The sequence below is a fragment of the Hemicordylus capensis genome, chromosome 12, assembly GCF_027244095.1.
Source record: "Hemicordylus capensis ecotype Gifberg chromosome 12, rHemCap1.1.pri, whole genome shotgun sequence".
In the NCBI taxonomy this organism is placed as follows: domain Eukaryota; kingdom Metazoa; phylum Chordata; class Lepidosauria; order Squamata; family Cordylidae; genus Hemicordylus; species Hemicordylus capensis.
This window is the reverse complement of record NC_069668.1, coordinates 119,865-147,169: the sequence shown is the minus strand read 5'-3', so window position 1 is coordinate 147,169 and position 27,305 is coordinate 119,865. Positions and strand designations below refer to the sequence as shown.

Sequence of the window (27,305 nt, the reverse complement as noted above, 5' to 3'; positions counted from 1 at the left end):
CCTACCCCCGCCCAGGGTCGGCCGGCCGCCGTCTCCTCACCGGTCAGGCTGGCGTCGTCAATCCGCTGCTGGGTTTCGGACTCCAACTGCATTCGGGGTCGGCAGCAGCGCCCGGGCCGGGCCTTGCAGCCCTTCCGCTCGCGCTGGATCCCCGGGACCGCGTACTGGGAAAGGCAGAGCGAGGGATTCCGGGGCAGCGGGGCAGGAGGGGGCGGGGCCCGCGGGGCTGGGGGCGGCGCGGCTGCTGCTGCTCTTCGCGGAAGGGGCGGGGCCTGCGACGCGCGACGACGGGGAGGAGTCGAGCCCGGAAGGGGCGGGGCTTGCGCCGGAAGGCCCGTGGTGCTGTGTCTGAGTGAGGCCTCGTCGCGGCGGAGTCAGGTAACTTACCCGCGCGGAGGGGTCGCAGGCTGCGGTCCGGGGCTTGGGGGCGCCTTCCCCGCCTGCGCTCCGTCGAGCTCAGCAATTCTCCGCCCCGCCTGGAGCAGCTCGGCCTTCGCTCTAAGCAACGGAGATCCCGGAGGCTCTGGACTGCAACTCCCAGCATCCCCAGCAGCAATGGCCTTTGGCTGGGAATTATGGGAGTTGTAGTCCACAGCCTCGGGGAGGCGTCTTTCCCCCTGTTACAGCGGGGAGGCGGCTGGAGAGGCTGCCGGCCAGTGAACCTGGGCCTTTTGCAGCAGGGCAAGGGGGCCACAGCTCAGCGGCAGAGCATCACTGTCTGCACTGGCTGGCAGCAGCAGCATTCCAGGCTCAGGGGTCTCTCCCTGCCCTCCCTGGAGGTGCCGCCGCCGCCGCCGCCGCCGCCACCAGGGACTGGACCTGAGACCTGGGAACATGGGAAGCTGCCATCTATCTACTGAGTCAGACCACCGGTCTATCTAGCTCAGGATTGTCAGGATTGACTGGCAACGGCTTCTCCGAGGCTGCAGGAGGCAGGAATCTCTCTCTCAGTCCTATATCTTGGAGATGCGGCCAGGGAGGGACCTGGGAACCTCGATGCTCTTCCCAGAGCGGCCCCCTTATCCCTTAAGAGGGGAATCTCTTGCAGTGCTCACACATCAAGTCTCCCATTCAGATGCAACCCTGCTTAGCTATGGGGACAAGTCATGCTGGCTACCAGCAAGGAGACCAGCTCTCCTCTCCTGCATGCCCGGCAGAGGCTCCAGCGCTGAGCTAAGCCCCATCCCCAAAACACGCACCCAGGCAGACCCTCAGCCCATCATCGGGCTCTGTATTCTCTGCACTGGCTGGCAGGATTGCACCTGCAGGGGGGTTAGTGCACCACCCAACATGGGAACATAGGAAGCTGCCATCTACTGAGTCAGACCACTGGTCTATCTAGCTCAGGATTGTCTTCACAGTCTGGCAGTGGCTTCTCCAAGGTTGCAGGCAGGAATGTCTCTCAGCCCTATCTTGGAGATGCTGCCAGGGAGGGACCTGGGAACCTAGATGCTCTTCCCAGAGCAGCCCCTAAGCAGCGGCTCTGCCATCCAAGCGTGTTTCCTCTGGGAGTATTAATAATAAAATCATAAAATGTGACTCTTTCCTCCTCGGAAGAAGACGGCGGCGTCGGGGAGAGCATCCCAGCAGCGTGAGACCCACCCGGAGCCCTTGGAGATGGAGCCGCGGGGACCACCGGAGCCGGCCAAGAGGGTGAGTGGCTGGGCTTTTGCCTCTCCTTGCTGGGGTGGGGGGGGTCTTGTGGTCGCAAGCCTGGATGCTTCTCTTTGCCAAGCAGGGTCTGCTCTTGCCTGTGTGGCGGTGGGGGGGCTACATATGCCTGGTGTGTCGGGTATCCCCCTTAGGGGACAGGGCTGTAGCTCAGGGGAGCAGCGTCTGCGTTGCATGCCCAGCTTGGACAGCGTCTCTGGGAAGGGCTGGCCAAGACTCCTGCCTGCCTGCCTGCCTGGGGGAGCTGGGAGGGCTGCTGCCCGTCCGTGTCGCCGGCCCTGAGCTTTCCCCCGCCAAGGGATGAGCACGGATCACAGCTCAGACGGGGCAGGGATGTCCATGTCTCTTGGTTTCTCCATTCAAGCCAAGGGGGTGGCAGTCTGCTCTTTCCAAGCCCGACTGGCACACGGAGCCTTGGCCGAGGCAGCCAGTTCCGCCCCGCTCTTATCCCGTGGGCCGAGAGGCTTCAGCTCGTGTTTCTGTCCTTAAGCTGGGGGCTGCACACTGGGGGCTTCCTGGCTTTCTAATCCTCTCGGGGCCTTCCGTGTCCGTTTTGCATTCAGAGCAACGGCCAGTTGGGACAATGACTTGTCCGTGCAGCCTACTGGGCGGGGGGGGGGAGCTGGAGAGAGCTCCGGGGGCTGGCTGAAGGGCAAGATCCCCCCCGGCCAAGCCTGGACTGCAGCCCCAGGGAAGGCGGCCATTCTGGGTCCCTGCACTGGCTCTGTGAAGCCAGCAAAGAGCCCGGCCAAGTGAGCCAAGAGGGCCCTTTGAGAAGTGGGGGTTCTCCTGATTTCTGGAGCAGCAGGGGAGAGCAGCTGGCCTCTCCAGCCCCAGCACAGCATCCCTCCCGTGGCTGTGGCCTCTCCGAGGTTTCTTCCTTAGCTGGGGCGCCCTTCGGGGACAGGGAGCCACCCTTCCTTACGGATTGTGAGTTTTCTCCATCAGGGCTGCTCAACTTCGGCCCTCCTGCAGATGGTGGCCTACAGCTCCCCTGATCCCTGGCTCTTGGCCACCGTGGCTGGGGATTATGGGAGTTGTAGTCCAGAAAGCGGGGGGTGGGGCGGGCCCTCCGTTGCACAGGTCTGCTCTATGTAGCCCCTTTGGGGAACTTTCTTGGTTGAGCAGCGGCCTGTAAATACTCCTAGTTGTCGTCCAGGGCACATCGGCACAGCTTCTCTTCTGCCCCTCTTTCTTTCTTTCCTTCCTCCTGCAGGTTGGGCTGCGACAGGACCAGACTAGCAAAGCCCTCGTGCCGGGAGGTGGCCAGCGAGAAGGCAGGCTGCCGCGTCGCCTCTCCCTCCAGCAACGTCCTGGCTCGCAACCCGCACGGTGCCGCTGTCGAGGGAGCCTCCTGGCCCGTGGACGTTTCAGGCGGCGCTGGGATTTGGCACAGCCGCCTGGCTTCTGGGCCGGGCTTGTTGGGCCAGTGAGCCATTGTGGAAGGGCGGGAGATCAATTGCACAAATAAACGGATGAATGAATGAATCAATCAGTGCTTCGCTCGTCTGTTCAAGCTGATGGAGGGGATCTCCCCTGCCCGAAGGGGGCTCTCGAGGAGGGGCAGGAGTGAGGGTGGCTCTCTTGTGAACATGGGCATGCATACAATTTCACCCAAGTCACGTTCCTCTTGCTGTGTGGTCAACATCCGCTTACCTTTCCTCTCCCTTCTGCCAAATGCAGACATTCCCCATCCCCTGCACCGCAGAGATCTGCATGACTCGTGCCATCCTAGAGACCAGAGGGGGGGGCGGCTTCAGAGGAGATTCCCATCCCCCCCGAGCACTCTAGAGCCCTTTGTCCCTTTGCCCCACTGCCCCTTTGTAGCTTTGTAACTTTGTCGCTTTGTAACTTTGTCGCTTTGTAACTTTGTCGCTTTGTAACTTTGTCGCTTTGTAACTTTGTCGCTTTGTAACTTTGTCGCTTTGTAACTTTGTCGCTTTGTAACTTTGTCGCTTTGTAACTTTGTCGCTTTGTAACTTTGTCGCTTTGTAACTTTGCCCCACTGCCACTTTGCCCCACTGCCACTTTGCCCCACTGCCACTTTGTCGCTTTGTAACTTTGTCGCTTTGTAACTTTGTCGCTTTGTAACTTTGTCGCTTTGTAACTTTGTCGCTTTGTAACTTTGTCGCTTTGTAACTTTGTCGCTTTGTAACTTTGCCCCACTGCCCCTTTGTCGCTTTGTAACTTTGTTGCTTTGTAACTTTGCCCCACTGCCCCTTTGACCCATTGCCCCTTTGTAACTTTGCCCCACTGCCCCTTTGACCCATTGCCCCTTTGTGACTTTGTCGCTTTGCACCTTTGTAACTTTGTCGCTTTGTAACTTTGTCGCTTTGTAACTTTGCCCCATTGCCCCTTTGTCACTTTGTAACTTTGCCCCACTGCCCCTTTGACCCATTGTCGCTTTGTAACTTTGCCCCACTGCCCCTTTGTCGCTTTGTAAATTTGCCCCACTGCCCCTTTGACCCATTGCCGCTTTGTAACTTTGCCCCACTGCCCCTTTGACCCATTGTCCCTTTGTAACTTTGTCACTTTGTAACTTTGCCCCACTGCCCCTTTGTCGCTTTGTGACTTTGTCGCTTTGCCCCACTGCCCCTTATGACCCACTGCCCCTTTGTTTCTTTGTACCTTTGTCTCTTTGCCCCACTGTCGCTTCGTCGCTTTGTAACTTTGCCCCACTGCCCCTTTGTCGCTTTGTAACTTTGCCCCACTGCCCCTTTGACCCATTGTCGCTTTGTAACTTTGCCCCACTGCCCCTTTGACCCATTGCCCCTTTGTCACTTTGTAACTTTGCCCCACAGCCCCTTTGACCCATTGTTGCTTTGTAACTTTGCCCCACTGCCCCTTTGTCGCTTTGTAACTTTGCCCCACTGCCCCTTTGCCCCACTGCCCCTTTGTCACTTTGCCCCTTTGTAACTTTGTCGCTTTGTAACTTTGTCGCTTTGTCCCATCCACCCTTCCACCCATTTGTACCTTCGTACCAAGGATCGAAGGTACAAAGGTACGAATTCAAAAGCTTGCTTGTGTGTTGTTTTCATTGGCCCCGTGTAGCTTTTGAATTTTTCTAATGGCCCAGCATCCCTTGTCCATTGAGTAATCACAAGTACCCCCACCCCGCACATACTGAAGACATATTTGTTCACCCAGGCTTTTAGATTCAGGGGTTCTCAAACTTGGATCTCCAGATGTTGGTGGACTTCAACTCCCATAATCCCCAGCCATAATGGCCAAATGCCATTGTGGTTGGGGGTTATGGGAGTTTAAGTCCACCAACATCTGGGGACCCAAGGTTGAAAACCCCTACTATTCCCTGTTTGCAAAAGAGTCCAAATTTAATGCTTACATTATTTTAATTGTAAACTGCCCAGAGATGCAAGTTCTGCTGGTCCGGGAAACTCTGCATGAAGAATGTAGTGGTCCTTGACTCCAAAAAGGTTGAGAAGCACTGCTCTAGAACCCAGTATGTGAAAAAGCACACAATGTCTCTAGACCCCCGTCTGTCTCATACAAAGCAACACGTAAATCTTAGTAAAAATTTATTTGGCATTGATTGATTGATTTTATATAGCACAGTGCACAGAGCATTACATCTTATATACACTAGAGCAGAGACTGCATTCCAGGCCAGACGCAGCATTTCTCCCCAAGCAGGAAAGGGACTCTACTGGCTCTCTGGAGGGGGAAATGGGTTGCAGAAGCATCTCACCCGCTTTGGGGGTCCTCCCCGTCGTGGGTGCGAAGGCGGATGGCACGGTCCTAGCCTGCAGAGGGCGAGGGCGGAGGCAGAGCCGGAGAGGGGTCCTCTCCAGCTCCCTCTTGGCTCTTGAGAAGCAGCCCTGGCTGGGGGGAGGCCAGTGGCAGCAGTGCAAGCCTCGGGGGGCCATGCATGATACAGAAACTCCGCTGGCCTTCGAGGAAGACTCCTTTGAGAAGATCCCCTCCAAGTCAGAAGTGGGAAAATAGTTTCTGTAGTGCAAATGCTGTCGCGTCCTGCACTGCGCCACGGCCCTATTTACAGACTGTCATCCATTTATACAGCATGGCTTCTTACATCTTCATACAAGGCATTTAAAAAAACCACACAGACCCCTTCGAGAGACCCTGCTATCGCAAAATATTGGTTGGGGAGTCGAAACGCTTGCCTGCCATCACGCCACACGCCCCTCCTCTCACTCTTCCGGGCCCGGCCGCGAATGGCCCCCCAGCAGCCCCACACACCAGGAGAAAAGGAAGGCGGCTTCTGCTGGGCAGGGTGGAGATTAGAAGAGGGCTCTTTGGATGCACCCAGGTCTTTGGTAGCGAGAGGGGATTGCGGCCAAGCAGCCCCAACCCCCCGAAGAGGCTGCCAGGGGAAACGTCCAGCCAAGACTGCAGGAGCGAGTCGGACAGCGGAAGAAGCTGCTTTGTCATCGGGAATTCAAGCGGGGAGCCACCTGTGGGGACAAAACCCATGCTGAAGAGGTGCCCCCTTCTCCCACCAGTCCCAACAGCCCTCCCCCCGCAAACACACAAACGTCGACGCTCAAAAATCTCTCCAAAAAGTCTCCGTTTAGCTCTGACTCGGGCATGGAAGGCAGGGACAAAGCGTGGAAGGCAGGGACAAAACACAGCTAACCAGGATCCCCAGCGGCCGTGGACTACAAATCCCATCAGCCACCACCAAAAGCCACGAGCTGGGGCTGACGGGAGTTGTAGTCCACTGCCTCTAGGGATCCCTGCTGGGGGGACCGCTGGGAAGCCATGGGTCCCTGGAACGGCAATCTGAGATGGGGCTGGAGAGCCCGCAACACTTGGCTCAGACAATAAGCTAAGCTTCTGTTTTGTGACTTTGAATTCTTTACAAATGGTTCACATAAATGTTGCCAGCACCAGTCAGACCCTCGGTCCATCTAGCTCAGCGTGGTCTACCCAGACCGGCAGCGGCTTCTCCAAGGTTGCAGGCAGGAGTCTTGCTCAGCCCCATCTTGGAGATGCTGCCAGACCTGTCCGTTTCTCCCTTACTTACCACCGCAAGGTGGCCGTTTTTGGCTTTAGCGACGAGCAGCTCGGATCCGGAAGTGAAGTCAATGATGCCCTCTTTGCCTTGCCCGACGATGAACTTGATGCTGCCGAGAGAAGGAGAGGGAGTGGGCAGGAAGCCAGCGGGGCCGCTTGGGGTCTGCCTTTGCTCCACAGGGACCAGCGCACACAACCCCCTACGTTGCTCAGACATAGAGCCACCCGTTCAATAAGAGAATGTGTGGCAAGAAATATTTTCAAAACAAAAAGGTAATCCCGACAGAGGCACGCAGCGCAAGGATGCCACCTCTGACACCCTCCCTTTCCCCAGGAAGAGAGAGAGAGAGGGGGGGGAGAGAGAGAGAGAGAGGGAGAACGGAGCAGTCTTGGAGGGAAGGAGGGAGGGGGAGAAGGAGAAGGAGAGGGAGAGAGAGAGAGAGAGAGAGAGAGAGAGAGAACACGGAGCACTCTTGGATAGAGGGAGAGAGACAGAGAGAGAATGGAGTAGTCTTGGAGGAAGGGAGAGAGAGGGAGGGAGGGAGGGAGAGAGAGAGAGAGAGAGAATGGAGCAGTCTTGGAGGGAAGGAGGAAGGGAGAGAGAGAGAGAGAGAGAGAACGGAGCAGTCTTGGAGGGAAGGAGGGAGGGGGAGAAGGAGAGAGAGAGAGCGAATGGAGCAGTCCTGGAGGGAAGGAGGGAGGGGAGAGAGAGAGAGAGACAGAGAGAGAGAGAGAGAGAGAACGGAGCAGTCTTGGAGGGAAGGAGGGAGGGGGAGAGAGAGAGAGAGAGAGAGAGAGAGAACGGAGCACTCTTGGATAGAGGGAGAGAGACAGAGAGAGAATGGAGTAGTCTTGGAGGAAGAGAGAGAGAGAGGGAGGGGGGAGGGAGAGAGAGAGAGAGAGAATGGAGCAGTCTTGGAGGAAAGGAGGGAGGAGAGAGAGAGAGAGAGAGACAGAGAGAGAGAGAGAGAGAGAGAGAGAGAACGGAGCAGTCTTGGAGGGAAGGAGGGAGGGGGAGGGAGGGAGATAGAGAAAGAGAATGGAGCAGTCCTGGAGGGAAGGAGGGAGGGGGAGAAGGAGAGAGAGAGAGAGAGAGAGAGAGCGCGAATGGAGCAGTCCTGGAGGGAAGGAGAGAGAGAGAGAGAGAGAGAGAGAGAGAGAGAGAACGGAGCAGTCTTGGAGGGAAGGAGGGAGGGGGAGGGAGGGAGATAGAGAAAGAGAATGGAGCAGTCCTGGAGGGAAGGAGGGAAGGGGGGAGAGAGAGAGAGAGAGAGAGAGAGAGAGAACGGAGCAGTCTTGGAGGGAAGGAGGGAGGGGGAGAAGGAGAAGGAGAGGGAGAGGGAGAGAGAGAGAGAGAGAGAGAACGGAGCAGTCTTGGATAGAGGGAGAGAGACAGAGAGAGAATGGAGTAGTCTTGGAGGAAGAGAGAGGGAGGGAGGGAGGGAGAGAGGGAGGGAGAGAGAGAGAGAGAATGGAGCAGTCTTGGAGGGAAGGAGGAAGGGAGAGAGAGAGAGAGAGAGAGAGAACGGAGCAGTCTGGGAGGGAGGGAGGGAGAGAGAGAGAGAATGGAGCAGTCTTGGAGGGAGGGAGGGAGGGAGGGAGGGAGGGAGGGAGGGAGGGAGAGAGATAACGGAGCAGTCTTGGAGGAAGAGAGAGAGAACGGAGCAGTCTTGGAGGGAGGGAGGGAGGGAGAGAGAACGGAGCAGTCTTGGAGGGAGGGAAGGAGGGAGAGAGGGAGAGAACGGAGCAGTCTTGGAGGAAGGGAGAGAGAGAGAGAACGGAGCAGTCTTGGAGATAGAGAGAGAGAACGGAGCAGTCATGGAGGAAGGGAGGAAGAGAGAAAGAGAGAGAACGGAGCGGTCTTGAAGGGAGGGAGGGAGAGAGAGAGAGAACGGAGCAGTCTTGGAGGGAAGGAGGGAGGGAGGGAGGAAGGGAGAGAACGGAGCAGTCTTGGAGGGAAGGAGGGAGGGAGGGAGAGAGAGAGAGAGAGAGAACGGAGCAGTATTGGAGGGAGGGAGAGAGAGAGAGAATGGAGCAGTCTTGGAGGGAGGAAGAGAGAGAGAGAGAGCGCGGAGCAGTCTTGGAGGGAAGGAGGGCGGGAGAGAGAGAACGGAGCAGTCTTGGAGAGAGAGAGAGAGAGAGAGAGAAAACGGAGCGGTCTTGGAAGGAAGGAGGGAGAGAGAGAGAGAGAACGGAGCAGTCTTGGAGGAAGGGAGAGAGAGAGAGAACGGCGCAGTCTTGGAGGTAGAGAGAGAGAACGGAGCAGTCATGGAGGAAGGGAGGGAGAGAGAGAATGGAGCAGTCTTGGAGGGAGGGAGGGAGAGAGAAAGAGAGAGAACGGAGCGGTCTTGAAGGGAGGGAGGGAGAGAGAGAGAGAGAACGGAGCAGTCTTGGAGGGAAGGAGGGAGGGAGGGAGAGAGAGAGAGAACGGAGCAGTCTTGGAGAGAGGGAGAGAGAAAACGGAGCGGTCTTGGAGGGAAGGAAGGAGGGAGGGAGGGAGGGAGGGAGAGAGAGAACGGAGCAGTCTTGGAGGGAGGGAGGGAGGGAGGGAGGGAGGGAGAGAGAGAGAACGGAGCGGTCGAAGGGAGGGAGGGAGGGAGGGAGAGAGAGAGAACGGAGCAGTCTTGGAGGGAGGGAGGAAGGGAGGGAGGGAGGGAGAGAGAGAGAGAACGGAGCAGTCTTGGAGGGAGGGAGGAAGGGAGAGAGGGAGGGAGAGAGAGAGAGAGAATGGAGCAGTCTTGGAGGGAAGGAGGAAGGGAGGGAGAGAGAGAGAGAGAGAAAGAGAGAGAGAGAGAACGGAGCGGTCTTGAAGGGAGGGAGAGAGGGAGAGAACGGAGCAGTCTTGGAGGGAGGGAGGGAGGGAGAGAGAGAGAACAGAGCGGTCTTGAAGGGAGGGAGGGAGGGAGGGAGGGAGAGAGGGAGAGAGAGAGAGAGAGAGAGAATGGAGCAGTCTTGGAGGGAAGGAGGAAGGGAGGGAGGGAGAGAGAGAGAGAGAGAGAACGGAGCAGTCTTAGAGGGAAGGAGGGAGGGAGAGAGAGAGAGAGAGAGAACGGAGCAGTCTTAGAGGGAAGGAGGGAGGGAGGGAGAGAGAGAGAGAGAACGGAGCAGTCTTGGAGAGAGGGAGAGAGAGAGAGAGAACGGAGCAGTCTTGGAGGGAAGGAAGGAGGGAAGGAAGGGAGGGAGAGAGAGAACGGAGCAGTCTTGGAGGGAAGGAGGGACGGAGGAAGAGAGAGAGAGAACGGAGCAGTCTTGGAGGGAGGGAGGGAGAGAGGGAGAGAGAGAACGGAGCAGTCTTGGAGGGAGGGAGGGAGGGAGGGAGGGAGGGAGGGAGAGAACGGAGCAGTCTTGGAGGGAGGGAGGGAGAGAGAGAGAATGGAGCAGTCTTGGAGGAAAGGAGGGAGGGGGAGAGAGAGAGAGAACGGAGCAGTCTTGGAGGGAGGGAGGGAGGGAGGGAGAGAGAGAACAGAGCAGTCTTGGAGGGAGGGAGAGAGAGAACAGAGCAGTCTTGGAGGGAGGGAGAGAGAGAGAGAGAGAGAGAACGGAGCAGTCTTGGAGGGAGGGAGGGAGAGAGAGAGAATGGAGCAGCCTCGGAGGGAGGGAGGGAGGGAGAGAAAGAGAGAGAGAACGGAGCAGTCTTGGAGAGAGAGAGAGAGAGAGAGAGAGAGAGAGAATGGAGCAGTCTTGGAGGAAGAGAGAGAGTGAATGGAGCAGTCAGAGAGAGAGAGAGAGAATGGAGCAGTCTTGGAGGGAGAGAGAGAGAGAGAGAATGGAGCAGTCTTGGAGGGGGAGGGAGAGAGAGAGAGAGAATGGAGCAGTCTTGGAGGGGGAGGGAGGGAGAGAGAGAGAGAATGGAGCAGTCAGAGAGAGAGAGAGAATGGAGCAGTCTTGGAGGGAGAGAGAGAGAGAGAGAGAATGGAGCAGTTTTGGAGAGAGAGAGAGACTTAAGAGACTTAACTGCGCAGGCGCGCCTCGCAGTTGGGAAGCAACACCGGGCCAAATAGCAGACTGAGTGTCGCTCTGGTTTCTACCGCTGTGCGCCACTGCTGCCATGGGGGAGGGTAAGGAAGAACACCCGCAGCCATCTCCTCGGCTGTGCAGCGGCTGGAATTTTTTGGGGGGGGCCAGGAAAAAAGGCCTCGTGGGCCGCATCCGGCCCCCGTGCCGAACGTTGTGCAGGCCTGCCCTAAGGGGAACATCTGACAGTGCTCACACTTCTAGTCTCCCATTCATATGCAACCAGGGTGGACCCTGCTGAACTAAGGGGACAAGCCATGCTGCTTCCCACCAGCTCAGCTCTCTGCTCCTCTGGGCTCTTGACTGCAATAACGTTTCGTTCATACTCACCTGCCCTGGTTAATATTAATGCTGTTCACTTTGTTGGCACTCATGGCAATTTTCGTGAGGGTCTCGATCACAAAGTCGCTCTGGAGAACAACATCGCCCTGGAAAACAAACCAGAAGGTCCTTCAGGAAGGCTCGGGGTTTGTCAGCCTGTACACCGCTTTGGGAGCTTTTGTCTCTGAGCTTTTGTTGAAAAGCGGTATATAAATATCCATCGTATCCATGAGGAAGTATTTCTTGATTATTTGTTTTATTTAAAATATGTATATTTGTACAGGAGACTAATAAAATTAAACAAGTTAAGTTAAGCAACTTAAAATCTCAGGTTATAAACGACAACTGAAATTACATATCTTTTTTTTTTTTAAAGTTTCAAATTAGAAGTTATTGAAAAGCTAAAAACTGGGAACCTATAAAAACCAAAGAACCCAGCAGAGATAAGCAGCAGAGGAAAAAAAATTAAAAAGCCTCTTTTAAAAGATGTGGTTTGAGTTGTTTCTCAAAAACACGATTCCGCATCTTCCGGGCGGGGAGTCCCTTTTCTCCCCCCACCCCCTAAATTCAGATCCCGCTCTCCCCGCTCCCCGCTCCCCCAGTCCTACTGGGAATCGCAGTTCGGATGGTGGGCTGGGAGGATGCTACCTTTTGCTTGTTCTCTTCCCGGAGCACATGAAGCACGAACAGGCTGTCGCTGAGGCTGCTGACGGAGATGCCTGTGAGAGAAGAAGGACAGGCCACCTGGCTCAGAGAAGCCCCCGCCAAGGAATCGCCTCCTGACTGCCCACTGAGCAAAGAGGCACCTTGCCAACTGCGCTGGGCAGGCGGAGAGCAGCTGGCTCGCTCCATCCCCAGCACAGCATCCCTCCCTCGGGGGCTCTTGCTGGGGTCTAGCTTAGGTCACTTTCTCAGACTGCGGGCCCTTTGGGGACATCTGATCCATCCATCCATCCCTATCTATGTCGATTGCTTTGGCAGCTTTTGTCTCTTATCCGGGGAGAGCAACTCGCCCTCTCCGTCCCCAGCACAGCATCCCTCCAGTGGCTGTTGCTAGGATCGATCTTAGGTTTCTTTTTTTAGGGAGCCATTTTCGAAATTAATTAATTTCTACGTAAACCGCTTTGGGAGCTTTGATTGCAAAGCGGCCTTCAAGATTGGTCACACCCAGAATTCCTTCTGCAGGCCCCCACACAAGCTTTCATGCGCCGGGCAGTTAAGACCGCTGTCTATTAAGGAACCCGGAGAAGGCCCTGATCCTGCCCTCCCTGCCCGACTCCTCCAGAGGCAGCAGGGATACGGGGGCTTGGGGACTCCTGGAGATCAAGCGAGGGTCACCGCAGGGCCATTCCTACCCCCGCCCAGGGTCGGCCGCCGTCTCCTCACCGGTCAGGTTGGCGTAGTCAATCCGCTGCTTGGTTTTGGACTCCTCGACCAGCACAACTGCATTCGGGGTCAGCAGCAGCTGCCGGGCCCGAGCCTTGTAGCCCTTTCGGTCGTACTTGATCACTGGGACCGCGTACTGGAACAAAGGTGGGAGGGGTGTGGGGTGGGCCACGCGGTAGCGGCCAAGCCCCCAGCCCTCAGGAGTCCAGCGTGGGGAGGGACGCTCTTCCCCGGCTGTGTCGCCCCTTCCTCGCACCGGACCACCACCTTCAAAGCTGGCTGTAAGACATCCGGAGTTCTCGAGCGCACCTCCGGAGATGCCGCTGGACTCCGCTTCCCATCGCTCCCTGGCACAGTGTTGTGGGGACGGCAGTCCAACGCCATCGCGGGACGCGCGCTTGAACCCCAGCCCAGGGCGAGAACAGCGGCTGCATCCGCTGACAGAACGGCCCTCGGTCCGCACGGGAGACTCACCTTGACCGCCTCGCTGCCCAGCCCCTGAAGGATTTTGGCGCTGATCTCTTCGTTCCCTACGGCCGGCAAAGAGCGGGGAGGTCAGGAGGGGCATTCCGCACCCGGCCCGAGACACGGCCAGCCTCCGCAACACTTACCCAGGCGGGTGTTAAGGAACAGCCGGGGGACACTCTGGGGGTAGTTGTCTTTCTTGTCCTTAAAGATCTCGCTGGCCACCACTTTCTGCTCCAGCTGCAGAGGGGACAAAGCAGGCAAAGGAGCCAGGGTCAGCTTTCGGGAAGGACAAGTGCAGCCAGGCAGCCACAAAGGGAACTCATAAAGGGAACAGATGGAGCTGCCTGACTGAGTCCGACCCTTGAGCCATCCAGCTCAGTATTGCCTGCTCTGACTGGCAGCGGCTCTCCAAGGTTCCAGACAGGGGTCTTTCCCAGCCCTACCTGGAGATGCTGCCAGAAGCGAAACTGGGACCTCCTGCCTGCAAAGCACATGCTCTACACCATCCCCTAAGAGGAGTATCTTACAATGCTCACACATAGCCCCCGGTCCAAATGCAAACCAGGGCAGACCCTGCTTAGCAAAGGGGACAGGTCATGCTGGCTACTGCGAGACCAGCTCTCCTCCCCAGACACCCCCCGGCCCTTGATGGCCCCTCACTGGCCAAAGCAAAGAAGGGCTGCCTGAAATGTCCCAACGGCAACTGAGCGCCACGCTTCCGTTTCGCCACGAGCAAGTGACTCGCTCCTATGGGGTCCTACAGGCCAGAGGAGAGGACTCCTCTCCAGAGCCACCCGCTGGCCCTCCCAGAGGGCAAAAAGTGGGGCACGCGAGACGGCCAGGGGGGCCGTACAAAGCAGCTGACTCCAAGCGCGGAGAGGGCCGCGTCCCGGCAGGGGGCTCTGGGTCCCGGCCGCCACCCACCTGCTGCTTCCACTCCGGGCTGATCCTTTTGCAGTAGCTCCAGACCATGTTCTGCATGCAGAGATCTCTCAGCAGCTGTGAGGCCTGCGGGAGAAGGAGAGGAGGCAGCTGAGAGGGACAGGCGGGGCGGGGTGGTGGTGTTGGGTCCCCTCTGGGGATCAAAGGCTCATGGGATCTGGGGCGCGGTCCCCATTGCAAGACTTTCAGTGGAACCGAAGAAGCCGCCTTAAACAGAGTCAGACCCTCGGTCCCTCTCGCTCAGGATTGTCTACCCAGGCTGGCAGCAGCTTCTCCGGGGTTGCAGGCAGGAATAGCTCTCAAGCCGATCTTGGAGATGCTGCCAGGGAGGGAACTGGGAACCTAGATGCTCTTCCCAGAGCGGCTCCATCCCTTAAGAGGGGAATCTCTTCCAGTGCTCACACACGTAGCCTCCCATCCAAATGCAAACCGGGGCAGACCCTGCTTAGCACAGGGGGGCAAGTCATGCTGGCTACCGCAAGACCCAGGGGGCCTGCCGTGGCCACCTTTGCCGCGGTGTTTGAATGGCGTCTACAAGTTCTGAAGACACAAGCATGACTTTTATTGAGGCGCTTGGAGGAATGGAAAGGACAAAAGTTCTCGTTCCCCCCCCCCAAACCCATTGCTACAAAGACTAGAATTTGGGTTTGCGACGACCCTGTAAGGAAGGCGCGCCCCTTCCCACGCCCACTCTACCTCTCGCAGCGATGGCGGGGGCACCGGCCAGGACTTGTCCAGGACGTTCTTTGGCAGATTGCGTTTCAGAGTCATCAGGAAGGAGAAGCGGATGTAGTCGAGGAAGTATTCATTCTCCGGGCAGCGGGCGTAGTTCCGGAAAATGAAGCCCTTGATGAACCTGAAAGGAAAGACAAGGGGACACCTCAGGAGGGCTGCTCTCAGCTCCAAAGCGGTCTCATAACGAGTCAGACCCTTGGTCCAGCTAGCTCAGGACTGTCTACTCTGACCGGCAGCAGCACTCCAACGCTTTAGGCTCAGGGTTCTTTCCCCGCCCTACCTGGAGAGGCTGCCAGGGGCTGAGCCATGCCAAGAAAGGCCCACCGCGGAGCCAGGGCCCCATCCCCAAAGGAGACCCCCACGGGTCTCCCATCCAGGCACTGACCACGCCAAGACCTGCTTAGCTCCATTTAGCGGTCTGGTGTGCCTTAAACCTCTCCACCCACCCGGGAAGGAAGCCAGGGCCCCTGAAAGATGCGTCAAGACACACCAAAGGCTGCACCTAGCAAAGAAATCAAGCATGGAGCAAAGAGACGCCCTTTAAAGTGGTGATTCTCTGGTATTTAGCAGGGGGAGAGCAACTGGCCCTATCCAGCATCCCTCCAGGGGCTGTTGCTGGTATCTACCTTAGGTTTCTTCATAGATTGTGAGCCCTTTGGGGACAGGGAGCCCTCTTATTCATGCATTATCTATTTTTCTCTGCAAACCACTTTGAGAACTCTAGTTGAAGAGCGGTATAGATATATTCATAGCATTAGTGATAGCAGGAATCGAGAGACGCGTGACAGGCTTCAAGAGCTCCCCTGTCCTGTGGGGCTTCACAGGGAACTGCCCTGGCTCACCCCCCAAAAGAGCAATAAAAGGGGGTCTACGCACCGCCGGATGGTGTCCGCTGCCCATTTCCTCTTGGCGGCCTTGCGTCGTCCCAGGGTTCCACGCCACCAAGACTGGATAGTGATGGCTGCAGATCATAAAGGGGAGATGAAATGTTTAGGAAGCTGCCATCTACTGAGTCAGACCCTTGGTCTATCGAGCTCAGTATTGTCTTCACAGACTGGGAGCGGCTTCTCCAAGGCTGCAGGCAGGAGTCTCTCTCAGCCCTCTCTTGGAGATGCTGCCAGGGAGGGAAGTTGGAACCTAGATGCTCTTCCCAGAGCGGCTCCATCCCCCTAAGGGGAATCTCTTCCAGTGCTGACACTTCTAGTTTCTCATTCATCTGCAACCACGGTTAGCTAAGAGTCATGCTTGCGACCACAAGACCAGCTCTCCTCTCCTTTTGCTTTGTACCACCCCCCAAAACACACACACACCCCGGATACTTTGGGGATGAGTTTCGGCTGAAGCCAAATGACCCAACGCCCAGGGCAACTTTCCTTCTTCCTACCTGAATGCTTCATCTGCTGGTATTTCTTTCGCCGATAAAACCCTCTCCAGGCCGCCTGGATGTCTGTGGCTGGAACAGAAAGGAATCAGCAGCTGATTTATAGCAGCAGGGGACATCCGACTGTAGCGGTTGACTGAACTAACAGAGCCACTGGAGCTTACGAAGTTAGAGCTGGAAGGGAGCTGATCAGTGCAGGGGAGGGCTTGAGATGCATGCCCAGTCTCTGCTCGGAAACCTCCAGCAAGAGAGAGCCCGGCACTTCATGAGGCAGGCTGTTCCACCGTCCAACAGTTAGGAACCCCCTCCCACATGTCTTCTCTCTGATCGGCTTTCTAGTCATTTCACTTCAAACGTGTCTGGTGAACAGCAGCACTCCCTCACCCAGGCTCTGCTTCCGGATCTCCAGGGCATCCTCCGTTGCAAAGAGCGTCTTGGGAAAACGAATAAATATCTTGGTCCTGGAGGTGGGGGGAAAGAATGGCTCCGTGAGGCAGAGACAGGTTCCCCCCCCCGCCTTCCGCTTCGGAGCCCCAGAAGGCACCCCATCCTCACAGCCCCCCCCCCCCCGACGCCACAGACCTGCCCATTTTGAATTCTTCCTGCTTGTAGCCGAGGTGTTTCAAGAGCACGGCCACTCCCTCGTGGGGCCTGCCGTCCCAGGAAGGCCACGTGTCGGGACACAGAGATTTGTACCTGGCAAAAGGAGGGGGTTGAGGAGCAGGTTTGCAGCAGCCCGGCAGCGTGGAGACCCCGCGGAGGTCCAGAAAACGCGCCCCATTTGATTTTAAAATTCTCGCCGGAAACGGCCGCTCACTAGACAGCACAGCCCCCCAGGCGCCCTACCTTTGGAGGAAGACCTCGTACTTCCGCCGATAGGCAAACCCAGCCCGGCGTACCCGCAGGTTCTCCATCAAGCCCAAGTACTTCACTTGGTGGCGGATCAAAACTTCGTCAAAGCGGCCTAGAGGGGATCCGAAGGAAGACGGGAGCGTCACCCCGTCTCCCTGGGGACTCCGGAACGGGAGACGACCCCCCCCCCAGAATCTGCCTGCAGGTCAGTAAGCAACCTCCTCCAGGCTGAGTGGCAACTTTCTCATTCCAGTGCCCCCCAGGGTCTGGCGGTAGCGGGCAGGAATGGTCCCCTTCACTAAGGAGGGCTTGCCTTGGTTTGCATTTGGACGGGAGGCTACGTGTGAACGCTGTAAGAGAGGAGGAGAGCTGGTCTTGTGGTCGCCAGCATGACTCGTCCCCTTTGCTAAGCAGGGCCCACCCTGGTTTGCATTTGGGCAGGAGACTACACATGAGCAAAGGAAGATATTCTCCCGAGGGAATGGAGCTGTAGCTCAGTGGAAGAGCCTCTGCTTGGCCTGAGAAGAACCCAAGAAGGGTTCAATCCTTGGCAGCATCTCCAAGAGAGGGCTGGGAGAGAGACTCCTGCCTGCAACCTTGGAGAAGCCACTGCCAGTCTGGGTAGACAATCCTGAGCTAGATGGACCAAGGGTCTGATTCAGTATATGGCAGCTCCCTATGTTCCTTTGTCAGAGACACTCTGCCCCAGGGTCACGGCAGCCACATGGGGCTCTCGGGAAGGCCCTCTCTCAACCTCGCTCCAGAGCTAATTGAATCAGGCGCCTCACACTTAGAAACACATAGCTATCAAACCAGGGAGTTCTTCCAACGGGCCAGAACCCCAGACCAACGTCAAAACAGACAGCAGAGACACCCACCATACTCCAAGTATACCAATCTCCCGGGGCTTCACGACTGTGGCCCTCCAGCAGCTGTCAGATTACAACCCCCATCATCCCCTGCCACTGTGTATGATGGGAGTTGTCGTCCGGCAGCCGCTGGAGGGCCTTGGAATAGGCTAAGCTCAGCATCCCTCCGGGAATCCAAAACGGGCCGCAGAAAAGTTTCTCGCGAACACAAGCTTGTTGCAAACCGCTCAGAGGGGTGGGTTTCCGGCGGTATGAAAATACGTTAAAGAAAAGAAAATAAGAATCCAAGAAAGTGGTGGACGAAGCAGCAAAGGCGGGGGAGGGACCCCACAAAGCCCCCCAACTCAGACATACCCGCTTGCTTCGCGTCGTTGGGCTTGATGCAGCGAATGTAAGACGGCTCCTTGGACATCAAGATCTCCATCAGCTTCGCGAGGCTGTTCTTAAACTGAGCCACTGCCTGCAAGAACGGAAGAGTCAAGGCCAGGGGGTTCCGGAGCCCGGGCCCCCAGATGCCGGCGGACTACAACTCCCATCATCCCCGGCAGGCGGGATGATGGGAGTTGCACCCCGACAGCCATCTGGGGACCCAAGCGGGAACGGACGCGCCGGACACAGAGATTCCGAGGGCCACTTTCTGCCGCCATGAAGATAGCAAATATGTATTGGGGGCTCGTACCGTCTCTGGCCTCTTCTTGTCCGTCAGCTCCGTCCTGTCGAAGCACTGGTTGACGATGGGGTTCTCCGAGTTGCTCATGGTCTGGAAGAGAGCGGCAAAAGGACGCCCAGGGGAGATCAGGCCCGGGCCGGTGTCTGGCGCCTTCTCGTTGACTACGGTCTCCGGCCAGCCGGCAAAAATAGATGCTGACATGGATCATGCAACGTCCAGAGCACGCCACACCCATAAGGGATGACCAGCAACCCATACCATACACGAGCCCCACTCTAACTTCTATATGCCGTTGCTTCAAGAGCCGGTCGGCGGCTTTCTTGCAGGACACGCCGTAGCACAAAACCCTTGCCCTCCTTGAAAGCGGTTTCGGGGCTAACCTCAGTCTCTGGGGAAGATCACACCAGGTGCCAAACCAGCGAAATTGGGTAGAAAATATCCTCAGAGGGGTTCTACCTCCCGTTCTCTCTCTCTCTCGTGCGGCTATTTTATTTCGGCTTCCCAGAAAGACAAAGCCATGCAAAGTCCACGTTCCCAGGATCCCACGGGCCACGCCCAGTTTTGGGGGCGGCGTGGTTGCAAAAGGGCCTCGAATACGCCCCCCCCACAACCCGCCATATCTGGAACAAGCAAGGAGCCCTGTCTGTCCAGAGCAAGAGGGAGGTGCAGCCCGTCTGAGGATACCTTCCTCCACTCGGCGGGGTGGAGGGAGACGATCTCCGAGCTCTGCACTGAATTCGCACTCACCTCTTTGAGGTTCCGGAAGAGAAGGTCATTGTTCTTATCCAGAAACCCTGGAGGGGAAATGGTTACAGGAATGTAAATCGAGCCAGGAGGCCCCCACCCTGCCCGCCGCCTTTCTCGGCTGGCTATCAGGAGAAAAGGCACCTGGCCGTGCCCGGAAGGAAAACTCTACCTGCCACACTGTAGGTGACTTCTCCGGCATAGTGCGAGAGGCGGAATTCTTCCCGGCCCAAAGATTTGCGGGTCTTCGCGTCTGCCAGTTTGTGCCTGGAGGAAAAGGAAGGCTGATTGGCCTGTGGTGTCAAGTGAGGGGAGGGCAAGAGGGAGGATGCAGCAGATCTGATGAGCAGGCTGCTCTCCCACAGGTGCAGCTGACAGGGAAATGGGAGCCACAGCCCTGCAAGGCAGCTACGGACACGGCAAAATGTTCATGGGGCTGGACCTCTTTCCCCCTGAGGAGGAAAGACAGCCACATCTGGGCGCTTTTAGTTTAGAAAGATGAAGGGCAGGGTGGGGGACACGATAGAGCTGTATACAGTGATGCCACTGTGTGGATCAAGGAGATGCAGAAACTTTTCCTCCCTCTCTCTCTTATTATACTAGAACCTGGGGTCATCTGTTGAAGCACCCGCTGGGAGGTTCAAGGCAGATCAAAGGAAGAACTGCTTGACACAACATGTAGTTAAACTTTGGAACTCACCGCCACCGTACGTGGCCATGGCCACCAATCTAAATGGTGTTAAAAGGGGGTTAGACAAACCCATGGAGGAGAGGGCTATCCACGGCTACCAGCCTGGACAGCTTCATATTTCCACCGGGATCATGGCCCCTAGATGCGAGGAAACACCAACGGGACAGGATGGGGCAGCAGAGCTGCCCTCTTTCGCCCACTTGTGGGCTTCCCAGGTGCCCCTGGCTGGCCACTGCATGAGGCAGGATGCTGGACAGGATGGGCCTTGAGCTGTTCTTCTGTTCTAAGGTATTCCAAGACGCCCCACTCCAGCTCTAGAGATGGCCAGTTATCTGGAATTATCCAGAATGCTCTTCTACTGAGGGTCAATTATCCGCTGCAGTGGAAACATGCAGACCGAAACTGCTCGGGTGAGACAGGCCTCTTCCCCCCACCCCTCACCCCGGGGGGCAAAGGAACAGCTCCTGGCCGACTCACGTCAGGAAGTGAGGGTGTTTCTTGATGGTCCCCTCCAGCTTCTCCAAGAAGGTCATGTCGGTGGCATCCCCGGGTCTCAGGCACTCCTCGTCCTGCGGAGAGAAGAACGGCGAGTGGACGGAGGCAAGGACTCGGGGCGTTCCCCCAGCCGCCCCCCGGATAACGGTTTTGACAAGAGAGGGAAGCGTCACGCCGGACGGGTGCCCCCTTCTCCCCCTCCTGGGCTGGGCTACTGCTGATGTGAAACGCTTCAGGAGCCCTGTCGGTCTGAAGCGGGCTGCTGTGCAGGAGAAGCTCCCAGGCTCTGCACTTAAAAGGCAGCGTCCGTGTGCAGTCAATGCAATCTCTGAATCTGTGTCCAAGTGTGGTGGGGAGAAATTTCCCCGTCATCTGCAGTGGCATGGACTGGGTAGCTAGCTGGGGGACAGGGGGCGGCTGCGAAGACTGAGAAATCAGATGAGAAATCCTCATCTTCCAGAAAAACTGCCCAGAGCAACTTTTGATTTTAGTGGCGGGCTAGACATGATCCCGCTTAGAAGGCAGGGCCCAGAGATGGTCCCAGGATTCCGAGTGTTGTCTGACCAGTGCTAAAGAAACTATTCTCTACAAATATTTATATGCTGCTTTTCAACAACAACAACAAAAATCTCAAAAGTGTTTTGCATAGAAAAATGATAGATTGATGATAGGGACAGAGAGAGAGAGAGGAATGATTTCTTCTTGTAATGGGCACACAGTGCTTCTGCCTGCTGCCAACCGGCTTCCGCCTCCTCCCCTCCTCTCCCTGCTCCTCGGCAGATTCTTGACGACTTACCAAGATGGAGATGATGCCCTTGAATTTCTCCTCCACCAGGTCACAGATGATTTTGTTATTAAAATACTGGACAGGCTCCCACTGCCAAAGGGAGAGAGGAAAAGCGAGCTGAGCTTAGGCGAGAGGTGGCGAAGGGGAGAGGCGCCCGAGGAGTCCAAAAGGACGCGCCGTGTGGAGGGGGTGGACAGGGAGGAGGTCTTCTTCTCCCCTCCCGACACTAGGACCAGGGGTCAGCCCACCAGAGGGGACAGAAAGGAAGGAGCTTTCCGCAGAGTGCAGGGTTAATCTACGGGATTCTCTGCCCCGGCTGTGGTGTCGGCCACCAACTTGGATGGCTCGAAAAGGGACTTAGACCCCCTTTTGGAGGAACGGCAACTAGTCCTGAGGGCTACAGGCCACCTTCAGGCTCGGGGGCAGGATGCCTCCGAATCCCAGTTGCAGGTCGAGGGGCCGGCCCTCCCCTCTTGCCTGTGGGCTTCCGGGCAGGGGGCCACGGTGGGAAACCGGAGGCTGGACTAGAAGGCAAGAAACGCCAGCAAGGCTTGTGCTGAAGCTCTCCAATGGAGTGTAAGCAAGACGGTGGGGGCAAGTCCAGGCACAAGTTGTCTGAGCGCACAGAGAGTTCCGCAGAGGCACCGATATGGCATCCCGGGGTTCATAGGAACCCCGGAAGCTGCCTACTGAGTCGGACCCGTGGTCCCTCTAGCTCAGGACTGCCTGCGCAGACTGGCAGCGGCTTCTCCCAGGCGGCAGGCAGGAGTCTCTCTCTCAGCCCGATCTGGGAGGTGCCGCCAGGGAGGGAACCGGGAACCATCTGCCCGCAAATGCTCTTCCCACAGTGGCCCTCCATCCCCCGAAGGGGAGTCTCTGACCGCGCTCGCACAGGTAGTCTCCCATCCCAGGGCAAACCAGGGTGGCCCCTGCTTAGCAAAGGGGGCCATCCGTGCTGGCCGTCCCCAAGGCCGGCTCGCCTCCTGTGCCAACTCCCGCCTCGGCCGAACCGGCTCTTACCGCGATGCCTTCCGCCTCGTACTCCTCTTGCTCGGACTTCAGGGTGAGTTCAATGAAGAGCTGCTGCAACTTCTCGTTGCAGTAATTGATGCAGAACTGCTCAAAGCTGCAAAGAGAGAGGCGTCGCAGGGAGGCAGGGCTCTGCCTGAGCCTCACCTGCACCCGGCATCCCCAAGATGGAGTCCCCCCCCCCCAAGTGCTGTTGGGCTTTGACCACTGTCGCTGGGGCTGATGGGATTTGTAGTCCAACAACAACTGTCGGGAGTTAGGCTCCAAGAGGGGTTGGGAACCTTCCGCCTGGGAGCTTGCCATGCAGAAAAATGAGTGTTTCTGAGCTCCACTGAGAACACAGGAACATAGGAAGCTGCCTCCAGCTGAGTCCGACCCACCCTCAGGACTGCCTGCACGGACCGGCAGCAGCTGGCCAAGGTTCCTGGCAGGAGCCTCTCCCAGCCCTGTTTCGGAGATGCTGCCAGGGACTGATTTCTTTCTCCTAGTTCTATACCGCCTGGTGTCCGAGTCCCGAGGCGGTGTGCACAATTCAAAACACAACAGGATAAAACTATGAAAACGGAGTTCGGATCCAAAACAAGCCATTTTTAAAAAGACTGACTGAAGGCCTAGGAAACCAGGTGCAGCTTACGGGTCTTTTTAAAAAAAAACACCCGGAGATGGAGAAGCTCTTGTTTGGACAGGGAGGGGACCTTGGGCATGCAAACTCTGCCACTGCGCTGCGGCCCCGTTCCCTAGGACGCTGCTGACTACGGAGACATCCCAGTGGTCCATTGGCCACCACGCAAGCCAGCGCTGTTCCCAGGGAGCCCCTCCTCCCCTGAAAGGCGGCCCCCCTCCGCTCCGCTGGTCGCCGCGTGGGAGACCACCGAGGGCCCTGGGAAAGCCCACCTGTTGTGCTGGAAAACTTCAAATCCGTAGATGTCCAGCAGGCCAAGGACGGTGGAGCTCTTTCTCCAACCTAAGGGTTCCGTTTCCTGCCAAAAAGGGACACAGAGTCACCCCCAAAACATGGGCAGCCACCACCCTCCATCTCAGGAACGTCGGAATTTGCCTTCTACCGAGTCAGGCCCTTGGTCTATCTAGCTCAGTATCGTCTACCCAGGCTGGCAACGGCTTCTCCAAGGCTGCAGGCAGGAATCTCTCCCAACCCGATCTTGGAGATGCAGCCAGGGAAGGAACTTGGAACCTTTTGCTCTTCCCAGAGCGGCTCCATCCCTTAAAGCGAATCTCTTCCAGGGCTCACACTTCTAGTCTCCCATTCATATGAAACCAGGGTGGACCCTGCTTAGCTATAGTCATGCTGACCACAAGACCAGCCCCGCAAAAGTCTCTGCTTGGATTTCCTCTCCCCTCTGGTTTTACGGAATTGGAAGGGGTGCAGAAGAGGACGGCCAAGAGGACCTGGGGCCCGGAGCACCTTCCTTAGGAGGCAAGGCTGCAGCATCCGGGGCTCTTTAGTTTTGAAAAAAGGCGACTGAGAGGAGACAGGATGGCGGTCTATAGAATCATGCACAGTACGGAGGGAGAGAGACATTTTTCTCCCTCTATCCCAATGCAGTCTCCCCTGACACAGATTGCCAGAAAATGTAGGACCTGCAAAAGGAAGGGCTTTTTCACGCAGTGCATAATTAACCTATGGAATTCTCTGCCACAAGACGTGGCAGTGGCCACGGAACCTGGATAGCTTTAAAAGGGGCTGAGACGAGGTCATGGGAGGACAGGGCTATCAATGGCTACTAGTCATTGGCTAGTAGGCTGCCTCCGGGCTCACAGGCAGGACGCCTCCGAATCCCAGTTGCAGGGAGCAACAGCAGGGGAGGGGGCCTGCCTTCACCCCCTGCCTGTGGGCTACCCAGAGGCATCTGGTGGGATGCCAGATTAGGGAGGCCTGATCCAGCAGGGCTGCTCGGATGTTCTTAAGGCCAGAACTGAACCCACCTTGTATTCCAGGGACTTGTTGATCTTGTTCACGAGCCAGGAGAAGGTGCGCCCGTACACAGCCTTGGCGAGAGCGTCCCGTGCATAGGCGGCTTGCTCCAGGTTGAGGGGGCTGATCAGCTGCAGAGGAGGGAAGGAAAAGCCAAGGGTTCCTTCCAGCACACCTTCCCACCAGCCACAGCTGTGCCCGCATGAAGCTCCGGTTACCAGGCAAGATGGTCCGTGGGGATCCACTCCTCAGGGGTTCCCCACCTTGGCTCCCCAGATGACGACGGACTACAACTCCCATCACCCCCACCAGCTGCTGTTGGACTACAACTCCCATCACCTGCTGCTGCCGTAGCCTTTTGACCAGTATGGCGACCACGAACAGGGAGGGGAATGCCTTGGCGGCAGCAGGCCAGACACAGCTCCCCCTCGGACCACGGGGGTTCGCTCACCTCTTCCCCCTTCGCAATGATCTTCTTGTGGGTCAGGGCTTCCCTCAGCAGAGAACCTTCCACGCCCAGCAGCTGCGAGCCGGGAAAAGAAAAGTCAGTTCGAGAGCCGCCACCATTCAAACCTCCTCCTCGATTCCGCGGATCTCCCAGAGCCAAGAGGGGGCACCTTCCTTCCACCACTGGGCAATCCCAAGGGTAACGGAATCAGGCATGTGCTCGCTTTCCCCATGACTACGGCCATAAGCGGGTTTTCAAGTGGCTATCAACAGCTCTTCCTAGAGGCCCATATTTTTACAAAATGCTTCAAGAGTATAGATAGGGTTTTAAATGCGCAGAACACCTTGGTAACAGAATCAGAAGCAGTGTCCAAACACTCTGATTCCATTACCCAAGTATTTTGCACATTTCAGACACTACATATAATATTCAAAGGTTTTGTACAAAGACGTCCTTATAGCAGACGTCCTTACATACACCCACAGGCATTTACATATATACACAGGCGGTGACATTACATACACCCACGGCCATTTTTTAGATTGTGAGCCCTTTAGGGACAGGGATCAATCTTTCTTTATTTTCATTTCTCTATGTAAACTGCTTTGGGAACTTTTGTCGAAAAGCGGAATCTAAATATCCGCCGTTGTCACTGGGCAAGCGAATGTCAGCTTGAAGATTTGCTTATGGCTACAAAAATCGGCTGGGTGCCTGATTCCGTTACCCCTGGAATTGCACTCCGCAAACCCTTCCTCCGCCGGGGTGCTCTTCCACTCACCCTGGCCAAGTATTTGATCTGGTTTTCGGAGGTCACTTGAGCGTTGCCTTCCTCGTCAGCAGCAAACTGCACATTCCCCAGGTGCAAGACACTGGCCACAATGCTCAGCAGGTCCTGGTGCAAGGGAAAACACAGGCAGGTAGCAGCAGGAACGGAGGCGCGCCCAGAATCCCCTCCTCCCTGCAGGCAGGGGAGGAAACGGCCGCCGCGCTCCCCCAGGGAGCAGGGCCTCTTACCTCCACTTCGTTATCGCTGAAATTCGTGACGGAGAGGGCCTTGCGCACGACCTTCCATTCACTCTTATCGTTGATGGAGCTGACCTTGGCACACTGACCCTGCAAAGGAGGGATGGCGAGGGATGTGGCCCGTGGAGAAGCCGCGCTTGGTCGCGCACAACCTTCACTCTTTTTGCCAAGGGGGAGAATCGCCTTTCGAGGCCCCGGCCCTGCCCCACAGGAGACCTCTGGTGGCTGAGCTGCCATGGGCTCTCCTGGGGCACCCCCCGGCCACACGCCAAAGACAACTTTAGGGATGGGGCTGTTGTTCAGTGGAAGAGCCGTTCAGTCCCTGGCGACAGCATCTCCAGGTAGGGCTGGGAGAGAGACTCCTGGCGGAAGCCTTGGAGAACTGCTGCCAGTCAGTGTCGACGATACTGAGCTGGACAGACCAGGGCCTGACTCTGTCAAGCAGCTTCCCGTGCGCCGACATTCCAACTCCCAAACTGTCACTGGAGAAGAAGTCCAGAGAGCTCAGCCCCCAAAGCAAAAGGCCGGCAGGCAGGAAGCCCGGAGTGACGCAGGGAAGCCATCCCAGGGCCCAGAGAGGGGAGAAAAGGACCCCTGCCCGCCTTTACCTTCACCAGGAAGTGGTACTGGAGGGGATTCTTCTCCAGGCCCAGCCGCCGGAGCAGCTCCTCCTCCCCTCCCTCCAGCAGCTGGTAGAAGATGTGGAAGTTTCTCTCGCCGTGATTCTGGTGCACGACCCGCGACTTCTCCAGGAGGTAGTTCAGGATGTGGCCCCCGATGGGAGCCCCCTAAGCCAAAAGGCATGAGTGGGTCACACTGGGCGGGAGCCGGCTTCGGTTCCCGGCGCACGGCTACCTTAAAACCCACACGGTTCAAGAAAGCGCTGGTTGCTTGGCTTCAGGGCTCTCCCCAGGCAAGGGGCCCACAATTACAACCCAGGAGAACTGGAAGACATCCCCCTTAGGAGATAATGGGGAATCCGCTCTGGGGAAAGCGCCCGCCTGCTTGCATGCAGAAGGCTCCAAGTTCCCTCCCTGGCAGCATCTCCAAGATCGGGCTGAGAGAGAGATTCCTGCCTGCAACCTTGGAGAAGCCGCTGCTAGTCTGTGTAGAAAATCCTGAGCGAAATGGACCAAGGGTCTGACTCAGTCTAAAGGCAGCTTCCTACGTCCTCAGGGCCTGGCAGACTGCTTTCCACCCCCAGCGGCAAACAAACTACTCTTGGCTCATTTTAAAAGGCAGAGAGGCCATCAGAAGAGCAGATTCAGTGACACCGGTCAGTTTCACTTTCACTTTCACTTTCACGGGGCTAAAAAGGTCAGGAAGGGGAATTCCTGGCTGGAAATTGACAAGAGGGAGAAGATGGACCACATGCCTCCAAAAGAGCGTGAAAAATGCCTTGGGCAGCCCTTTCCTCGTCTACAGGCCAATGCCACCGCTCAGTGGCAGAGATGCTGCTTGGCACACAGAAGGTACCCGGTTCACCCTCTGGCAGCATCTCCAGGCAGGCCTGGGTGAGACCCCTGCCTGCAACCTTGGAGTGCTGCTGCCAGTCAGAGCGGACAATCCTGAGCTAGATGGAGCAAAGGTCCGACTCGGTAGCAGGGCGGCTCCCTCTGTTCCTCCTTCACAGCCCCCAATACCCACCCCTCTCCAAAGCTTCCAAACAGAGAGAGGCTTCTCCCCTTCCCCAAGGTGATGCTGCTTTCAGACAGACAGACCTTGTAATCGAACTGGACGTCCATATATTTCCCAAACCGGCTTGAATTGTCATTGCGCAGGGTCTTGGCATTCCCGAAAGCCTGAGGGGACACAAAACCAAGAGGCCATTGATCTCTAGGAATGGAGCAA

The 27,305-nt window shown here is 57.0% G+C and overlaps 1 protein-coding gene across 6 annotated transcripts in view; it reads right to left on the bottom strand.

The window, feature by feature from the left end:
* Positions 1 to 5,194: 5,194 nt before the first annotated feature.
* Positions 5,195 to 27,305, bottom strand: part of MYO1C (myosin IC) — a 49,979-nt gene continuing 27,868 nt past the window's right edge. For 3 of the 6 annotated variants that reach the window (XM_053274922.1, XM_053274926.1, XM_053274921.1), the window contains exons 5-32: positions 27,176 to 27,256; positions 26,063 to 26,242; positions 25,446 to 25,544; positions 25,210 to 25,323; positions 24,435 to 24,506; positions 23,995 to 24,114; positions 22,945 to 23,030; positions 22,042 to 22,147; positions 21,031 to 21,111; positions 20,217 to 20,308; positions 19,221 to 19,315; positions 19,052 to 19,098; positions 18,314 to 18,394; positions 17,989 to 18,094; positions 16,760 to 16,877; positions 16,496 to 16,609; positions 16,298 to 16,374; positions 15,917 to 15,985; positions 15,409 to 15,493; positions 14,494 to 14,653; positions 13,780 to 13,863; positions 12,999 to 13,092; positions 12,862 to 12,917; positions 12,388 to 12,523; positions 11,650 to 11,720; positions 11,011 to 11,108; positions 6,677 to 6,776; positions 5,934 to 6,104 (exon numbers count right to left, since the gene is read on the bottom strand). In XM_053274922.1, the coding sequence (XP_053130897.1) occupies positions 6,078 to 6,104; positions 6,677 to 6,776; positions 11,011 to 11,108; positions 11,650 to 11,720; positions 12,388 to 12,523; positions 12,862 to 12,917; positions 12,999 to 13,092; positions 13,780 to 13,863; positions 14,494 to 14,653; positions 15,409 to 15,493; positions 15,917 to 15,985; positions 16,298 to 16,374; positions 16,496 to 16,609; positions 16,760 to 16,877; positions 17,989 to 18,094; positions 18,314 to 18,394; positions 19,052 to 19,098; positions 19,221 to 19,315; positions 20,217 to 20,308; positions 21,031 to 21,111; positions 22,042 to 22,147; positions 22,945 to 23,030; positions 23,995 to 24,114; positions 24,435 to 24,506; positions 25,210 to 25,323; positions 25,446 to 25,544; positions 26,063 to 26,242; positions 27,176 to 27,256 (2,649 nt within the window). In that variant the 3' untranslated portion in view covers positions 5,934 to 6,077. Of the gene's footprint in view, positions 6,105 to 6,676; positions 6,777 to 11,010; positions 11,109 to 11,649; positions 11,721 to 12,387; positions 12,524 to 12,861; positions 12,918 to 12,998; positions 13,093 to 13,779; positions 13,864 to 14,493; positions 14,654 to 15,408; positions 15,494 to 15,916; positions 15,986 to 16,297; positions 16,375 to 16,495; positions 16,610 to 16,759; positions 16,878 to 17,988; positions 18,095 to 18,313; positions 18,395 to 19,051; positions 19,099 to 19,220; positions 19,316 to 20,216; positions 20,309 to 21,030; positions 21,112 to 22,041; positions 22,148 to 22,944; positions 23,031 to 23,994; positions 24,115 to 24,434; positions 24,507 to 25,209; positions 25,324 to 25,445; positions 25,545 to 26,062; positions 26,243 to 27,175; positions 27,257 to 27,305 lie in introns of all 6 variants that reach the window. The other 3 variants (XM_053274923.1, XM_053274924.1, XM_053274925.1) reach the window with 3 other exon arrangements.